The sequence below is a fragment of the Equus quagga genome, chromosome 8 (genome assembly GCF_021613505.1).
Source record: "Equus quagga isolate Etosha38 chromosome 8, UCLA_HA_Equagga_1.0, whole genome shotgun sequence".
NCBI classification, from domain to species: Eukaryota; Metazoa; Chordata; class Mammalia; order Perissodactyla; family Equidae; genus Equus; species Equus quagga.
Window position 1 is genome coordinate 132582860 of NC_060274.1, and position 8584 is coordinate 132591443.

General features: G+C 50.1%; 1 protein-coding gene across 2 annotated transcripts in view; it reads right to left on the reverse strand.

Moving 5' to 3' along the window:
- ESYT2 (extended synaptotagmin 2) overlaps window positions 1-7110 on the reverse strand; it is an 88839-nt gene extending 81729 nt beyond the window's left edge. The window contains exon 1 of one of the 2 annotated variants that reach the window (XM_046669072.1): window positions 6590-7110. In XM_046669072.1, the coding sequence (XP_046525028.1) occupies window positions 6590-6901 (312 nt within the window). In that variant the 5' untranslated portion in view covers window positions 6902-7110. The remainder of the gene's footprint in view (window positions 1-6589) is intronic. The other variant, XM_046669071.1, reaches the window with a different exon arrangement.
- Between the last annotated feature and the right edge of the window lie 1474 nt (window positions 7111-8584).

The window sequence follows — 8584 nt, forward strand, 5'->3', positions numbered from 1 at the left end:
ATGTCTCGATCTCTAGTTTTATCTTTTCTCACCAAATAATATCTAGCAATCTCATTTTGGGAATCTGTCCATCAGACATCATTTAAACAAAGCATGGCACTCCCATAAGACAATATTGCACACCTAATAAAGGAGGATACAACACACACATACATCCACATACATCCAAACATATCACTACAGACTGAGAAAATCACCAAAATGTTCATAATTGTTATCACTAGTTAGTAGAATTGCAGGTGACTTTTTCCTATTTGTTCTTCTGCAAAACTGAAATGTTCTGCATGCATTCTTCTCATACCAGAAAAATTGTTTTTAAAACCTGTCTAGCCATAACATAAGAAATAAAGAAAAACACAACTACATATTCACTAAAAATAGATAAGGAGAACTGCAATAAGTGACAGAACAAACAACAGAACTTAAAGTTCAATGACAATTTTATAAATAAAAAAAGAAAGCAAAATGAAAACGGTCATACTCCTATTTCCACCTCTGCCGTTTGTGTGGTTATCACTAACTTTCAAGTGTAGTCACCAGGTACAAAACAGAGTTATTTTATACAGGAAATTACTGCTGCTGACACACAGGTTGCACTTAAGATGTGCTGTCACTTTGCATTGATTCTTTCATCCTCAATGCTTTCATCTGGACATCCTGTTGTAACCCATTAAACAGACACAAGATATTGGACTAGAGGTCTCACAGGCGCCCACTATGAGTAATCATAAAACTGCCTCTCACAAAATAGGCAAAGATAGCATAGCACAAAACTGGACTTACGTGCATAGCCATATCAACAAACCCTAGAAAAAAGCTTTAATCTTCATCAATAAAATCTTTGTTTTAAAACAGATTGACTTAAAGAGCTGAGCTGTTACCTTAATAAATGTACAAAATGCTCCAAATGGCATAACTTTATTAAAAAATGAACATCCCACTTCACCAACTGAAAGACCTAATGAAAGTCTGCCTTTCTTTTTCCATAGATAGTTAAGTCTGGAAAACTTTTAAATCCTAAACCATATTTTCCTGAACAAATGATTTTTAGTATGGTTTACCAGCACAAAGAGAAACATTCACGATAACAACTCCATTCAAGGTTGTTACAATTTTCCACCAACTACTATTACAGGTTGTTTGGAATTATGGATGATGCTTTTAATACACTTTTTTCCTGGATTAAAAAAATGAGTCTGTATTACTTTTACTAATAAAGAAAAATTGCCAATGCATACTATGACTAAAACTAGGTTTACACAGAGATTGCCTTTTTACCAGCTAGTGAATTCTTGAGTTTAAGGTCTTGTCTTACTCATGTTTGTGTCTCTAGTACCTAGCACAATACCTGGAACAGAGCAAATGTCTAGTAAATGTTGGCTGAGTGAATAGATGCATCAATTAAGGTTCATTTTAATACCCACACACAAATTGGGTTAGTTCCTTAAAATGTGATCTACTCTAGGAAAAATTCACCAAAATAAATGGTTTCCTTTAATAAAATTATAGAACTTTTGTAACAGTTTTAAAAAAATAAATGAAAGGAAAAGATGAGAATACTTGTAAATAAACATGTTAAATGGAAAAATGATTCCAGGCAAGACAACTACTGACACTGTGTAAGAACTATGCCCCACCCAATTCCAAAAGAACTCAAGATGACTCAGTGTTTAAGGCACAATAAGATCATTAAGAGTAAAACAGAACAGTCTATTTGAAGGAAGGTGGATGGCTACTTCCAGCTGCCTCAATGGTATAGAGCACAACAATCCAACAATAATCTTGGCTCTAAGCTTTTTGGCAGCTGAGGCAAGAACAGAACTCTAATGTATTGCATAGGAGTTTCCATTTTCTGATTTTACAAGCTTAGATCTGAATACATCACTATCTTCCCCTCCTCCCATGTCCAAACACTCCTTGTCTTAAGAGTAGTGTTCATATTTATGCCCACTAAGGGCTCCCTGTGAAATGGGAGAGCTGCCCTGAGAGCCGGGCCTGGGCCCCAGTCCAAACACATCCACTCCTCACCCCTGGGCCCAGAATAACCGTTGAGCCTCAGTTCAACCTTCCATCACCATCTGTATAGCTCCCTCCAGATGGGACCACTCAGGAATCCACACTGCTGCCCTACCCGGCTCTGATGCTTCCACCCCGCACCCCATCCCAGGATATGCCCCTGATTTCCCACCTATTCTTAAAAGTCCACAAGTGTGTCTGTAGGTACCCCCTCACCACTAACCACCTTCCATCCTCTCTTCTGACCCACCACAGCACTCGGGGGCCATCACATACTGCCTTGTTTCTACCCAGAAGAGTACACACGTGAAGGCAGGATGACCTCTTACACTTCTGCATTATTGTGGGTCCTCAGATCATTAAATGGAGGAGGAAAATTCATCTGAGGCAGCACTGTCATGGAAACTAAAGATAGCGACAACACAATAAAATGCAAAAGACCACAAATAGTACATTCTAAAATCATGCCATGATAAAATGTATCTAATATAAAACAAATCAATCTACAGGCTAAATTTCTCAAACATACATGATAATTATGTGTCGATACCTTGAATCAAAGGTAAGAGCTTAGAATAACTTAGAGAAAAACACATTTCTGCTGTTTACATCTTTGAAGCATGATTTCTATTGTTATTCCATCAGAATTAGCCAATATGGTACCAATGTGTAAAGGTACATTAGGTTTAAGGTAAAAATATTTACCTAGTTACTTTTTTCATTCATAAGCCCACTCCTTTCATTAAGTATTCTTTAAAACATAAATGCCTCCAAATCTAAGTTGGAACAATAATTTTTAAAAGTTGTACAGTTTTAGCTGGAATTCCATAAGCAAATAAGTACATACAGCTTACCTAGTACTATAACAGACTGCCTTTTTCACTTATTTTTAAAAGAAATTCAATGTCTACATTTTTTTACGTGCTGAGATACAATTCGCATATGCCATATCGCTTGCAGGGTACAATTCAATGTTTTCTGGTATATTCACAATGTCTGTGATACTATTCAACATTAAATGTTAGAACCAATGTAGAAATCCTTAAAACCCACAGAAAAGATAAAAGGTTCAGTAGGCCTAATGAGAACACTAAATTACCAGTTTTTGGTTCTTCACAGGATTAAAATCTATATTTTATAAATATACATAATACACTTAACATAATATAAGTTTACTACATACATTTTCAATTCACGTATTTATTTAAATGATTTATAGTTCAGTGCTAGCTCTATGTTCTCCCATGGTGGAATGTCACGTGAGGCTAAGATTCAACTGAGACAGAAGTATTAGTAAAACCGGACCACATAAGCTGATGGATGCATGTATTCTAAATTTAAATTCATTTTTTAAGTTTAAACTAAAAAACAGATATTTACCGCTTTACGTCTAGCAACCTTGGGGCGTTCTGGTCCAACTGAAGGAAGCATTTAGATCCTAGACCACAGAGCCAGGCAGTGCTCTCAGTCCTTTTCCTCTCTGACTACAGTACGGCAGCAGAGTGGGCATAATCAAGAACCCCCAGCAGCATCCATATCCCTTCACAGCTACGAGGATGACTCCAACATTTTCTCAAAGTACATAATTGCTCTAGGATCCAACTGCTAAAGCTGTAATCACAGTCTAAAATAGCTAAACGGTGGTTCCTGATTTAGCTACACCAGTTATTTTGTTACAAGTCTTCACAAAATTTCATTAAAGTATAACTCAATGACTAACACCAAGAATAAAAGAAATATTTGCCTCTCTTTTACATGAGACCAAAGTGTTTTCTTCTCTTTTGTTCATTTGGTTCCTAGCCTACACATATTAAATTTGGCTAGAGTTAAATTCTCTTGAACTTCCCAGAAGAACTATGGGAAGAAAGCTCTCCTCAAAGAAAAGGTTGTACATGTATAGTACAGAACAAAGTATTAGAGTAATAAGAGACCAACTGTCAAAAAAGTTGAGTGATACTATATATGACAGGTTTGAGGCCCTACTTATTTGCAGCCACAGAATCAGCACTGACTGGCAGCAGTAAAAGCAGGAAAAAGGCAGATTTCAACTACCAAGTTCTAAGTTTTCAAGTAAACAAAAATAGCAGCGGAAAACTGTCCTTATTCATCTCTGTAACAACTCTTCAAGAATATTCCTCACCCATAGTCTAATTTTACAGGGGTAGACAATTAATATGGGTCAACACTGGTACAACAAAAAAGCCAGCCCTCATTCCATCAACCCAAACCTGCTAGGCCTTTTCTCTATTTATGGGGAAAAAAATAACGAAGAATGAAAAACAATGTATTTACATTAAAACTGTAGGACCAAAGTCCTAAAGAAGTATTACATGTTAAGTGAGGACCATTTTTCATATCCTAATAGTCTTCATTCAAAACAGTAAATTTTTTTTCTCAAAGTATTAATATTCTTTAATTATTTTATTTTCCAATCCAGTATAAATTTTTACTGCACTAAATAAAAAGATGAAAAATTGTGAGTGAACATATCCAAAAGTGGGGTTAGGAGGTGAGTACCACATTACTTCATGTTTCCCTATGCTTCTACCCTGCTATGAATCACAGTTGTCAACCACATTATGAAAACGTGTACAAATATATCTCGTTTAAAGAAAAACACCAGCTGAAAGTTCAAAACCCCAAGAACCTAAGTATGTACAGTAAAAATCAAAGTACTACTAATACAGAAAGCTTAACTTTTCTCATGCATGGCTTCTATTATTGATTTGCTCCCTGGCTACAGCAGAATAACAAGCACACTTCTAGACAGTGTAATTCACTGGTTTTATTACGAAAATAATACAAGGCTATTACAATAACAAAAGTACATTAAAAAAATGGCTCTCAAACTCCAGACTCCTAGTGCTCTTCTTGGATAAGATCACCATCAAGTTTCGCATGAATCCTTCCAGAAGTTTTCTAAGGCAGGCTTGTTTAAGCATAAAAGTGAGATGTGAGAGCAAATACAAATCCGGAATAGACAAGTGAAAAATTCTGGAGAAAATATAAATTCCTTACTCTATGTGATGAACTGATGGTTCATCAGTTTAAGGCACACGGAGGAAAAACCCAAGAAAAAAATCTTTGGCTAATCACCCTTTTATTCTACTAAAAAATCCCCAAAAAACAAAGAATTTGTCCTGTCCCTCAATCTGGTAGCAATTGTATTTAACGTACTTTGTTATTAGAGCGTGCAGCTCACAAGGATTTTTACGAGCAAATCTGGTATCAACCAACTGCTGGACAGCCAACGTCGCACGCAAGTCAGCATCACCGATTCCTGCGAATTTCGGCCCGACTGCGCCCGCTCCTCGGGCAGCGAACCTCCTGCTCTCGCTGCCTTCCGGCGCCGTGTAAGTCGGTGCCGCAGACACCGGCGCACTCGAAGGTCCCCCCGCGTTTCCGAGCGCGGCTCCGTCCGGGCGCCCGGCTCCGCTCCCGAGGCCGCCCGCATCCCACCGGGGACCGAATGCTCCCAAGACGGCTCCTCCACGCCCTTCCTCCTCCGGGACGGCGACCCTCGCGAAACCCAGGCCGGCCGTCTTCACCCAAGTTCACACCCAGCCCAACGTGAGCGTCCGGCATCCTAAAATGAGCACGACTTCCCGCGGCCAGGCACCGACACCAGCTCGGGGTCAGGGAGGCAGCAAGAGACGCGGGAACCACTCCGCGCGCGTCCGCCTCCGTCAGAGCAAGGCCCGCCCGCGGCAAGGAAGACCGCAGCAGCGCGGCCGGCCCCCGGCTCGAGCGCACCCTCCGGGGACGGGCGCGGCCCCACACGTGACTGCCAGACGGGAGACAGACCTCAATCATCCCGCTCCGCAAAGCCTCGGGGGCCCTCGCTGCCCTCCGCCCGCGCCGCACAGCCGGGAACGCCGGAGCCGTCTGGGGCGGGAGCGGCGTGAGCCCCGCCCGGCTGCCCCTGCGCCATCCCCTAGGCACACTCCGGAGGCACCGGCGCCCGGCCGCAGCGCCAGCGCACGGGCGCGCCCACCTGGCGGCCCCGCTCACCTGGCGGCCCCGCTTGCGATGGGCGGCGGGGACGCCTGACTGAGACAGGGGGCTGACAGGGGCAGGACTCGGCTCCGGCGTCGCCCGGGCGGAGGCCCGCGGGACGCTGCTGGTGGTCAGGAGACCCGACCTGGGCGGGGGCGCCGGCTGACAGCGGCCCGGCCCGGGAACACAGGCAGGCTGGGGAGGGCACACTGACGGCGGTGCCGACCCCTGACCCGGGTGGGGCGGGGACCCCTGGTCGGGGCAGGGAGGCGGGGTGGCGGCGAGGCAGTCGGGGACCCTTGATCGGGACCGTGGCGGGTGGGGACCCCTGACCCGGGCAGGGGGCGGGAACTCTTGACTTGGGCGGAGCCGGGCACCCCCGACCGGGGCCGTGGCGGGTGGGGCCCCCGACCCGGGCAGGAGGGCGGTGACCCCTGACTTGGGCGGAGCAGGGACCCCTGATCGGGGCCGTGGCAAGGGGAGGACCCGACGCGGGCAAGGTGGCGGGTGGCGACAAGAGACCGCGCGGCGGGGACCCCCGACCCGGGCGCGGCGGGGCCGCGCGGCGCCCACTCACCCAGGCGGGCAGGTCGCAGGCGCGCACCCCCAGGCGCACGGCGCGCTCCTCGTCCTCCAGCAGCGCCAGCGCGCGGCACAGGCGGCTGGCCTTGAGGCCGCGGCTGCGCCGGCACCACACGAGCAGCCCGAGAGCCAGCAGCACCCAGCTGAAGCTCAGGCCCAGGTAGCCCAGCGCGTACACCGGCAGCAGCAGCGCGAAGCTGCGCGCCAGCTGTGCCAGCAGCCCCGCCACGTCCACGCTCAGCGCCGGGCCGGGGGGTTCGGCCCGGGCAGCGCCGGCCTCTGGGCCCCGGTCCGGGGCGCCACTCATCGCGCAGCACCCTAAACGCTCGCGTCCGCCCGGCCGAGCGCCTCCGCCCGCGCGCCAGCGCCCCTCTGAGGGGTGCGCGCCGCCGCTACGGCCCGCCCGCCCTTCCGCCCGCGGGCGGCGTGCGACGTCAGCACGCAGCGTGGGCAGGGTGCCGCGGGCGGACGGGAGGGCGCGCGCCGGTGCCGCGACCGGGCGCGGCCCTGGGCCTGGTCCACGTCACAGCGCTGGGGAACGAGGTGGGCGGGGCTAGTGAGAGCGTCACCGCTCGGGGTGGAAGGAAGCGTCACAACGGGGGGATGGGCGGGTCTGCCGTGTGAGGTCTTCGCGCGGAGCGGGCGGGGTGGCTGTGTAGCGTCATCGCACGAGGAGAGCGGTCACGGCCCTAGGCCTGAGGCACGTCCTCTCACGGGGCTGGCGGTAACGTCATCTCGCGGGTTGGGGCCGCGCTGGGCCCGGGCACGCCCTCTCAGGGGTGGGCGGGGGCTGTCATGTGACGTCATCGCGCGGGTGGGCGGGGCGCCCCTGAAGCGGGCAGGCGGGCACCGCCCTGGGCCCGGGCACGCCCTCTCAGGGGTGGGCGGGTCTGGCGTGTGGCGTCATCTCGCGAGTGGGCGGGGCGCCCATGAAGCCGCAAGGCGGGCACCGCCCTGGGCCTGGGTACGCCCCCTCGAGGGCGGGCGGGGCCGTCTATGACGTCATCCCGCGGTGGGCAGTACAGCCCTGGGGCACGTCTTTTCAGGGGTGGGCGGGCTCTGGCCGCCGGCTGGCCGTTGGGACGTGAGGCGGGCAAGGGGGACGCTCGGGAGCGGCTGGCGGAGGTGGTCCTGGCTTCCGAGCGCTGCCGGTGTGCGGGCCTGCTCCGTCACCCGCCTCTGGGCCTGGGCCGACGGGTGTGTCGGCCGGGGCGTCGGGCGGTGCTGGCCCCGGCCGGGGTCACCGGGGCCTGCGGGCTCCCGCGGAAGGGGAGGTGACGCTCCGCGGGCCTTGCACTTGCCGAGTGCTAGGAAGGCGCTGTTCAGTGCACTGTCGCGGTCGTTTAACGACGACGGGGACATGTCCAAGGAAGCGCTGCTGAGCGGCTTCACGGTTGTGCGACCGTCGCAGTGCACGCGGGCATACAGCCGGGCCGCGGCCCTAGTCTCGCGGGAGCACCGTGGACGTGCCGCCCGTCGTTAACCGAGACGTCGTTAGGCGGCGCAGGCTGCCTTCAAGGTGTTAGCGCGCGCGCGCACTCCGTCGCGAGTGGTGCGCAGAGGGCTCTGCGTGGGAGGTACCGCTCTGCTGCTCCGGACTCTGAGCTGCCTTAGGGATGGGAAAGCCCCAGCAGGATAGGCCTTCCTATGCGTATATGAAATGAAAGCGTTTCGGCTCAAATAACGTTCCCCAGGGGGCGCCCAGCAGGTGTCCTCAGCAGGATGCCAACCACTTCTCTGAAAGGTGCCCGCATCCCGCTGACTCGCCGTTAACGGTGCTAGGCTAGACCATGCTTGTGATTTCTGGGAAGCAAGACAGCTCTTGATCACTATGATTCGGCGGACTCAAATCAGGATAATTCCTAAGTGCTTTTGGGCGTATTCAGTGAGTTCCAAGGAAGTTTTAATTGTAACAATAAGGTTAGTTATTTCCTCTCTCTCTTCTATCCTTCATATCTTTATGCTGCTGGCAGCCTTGAATGATCGCCGT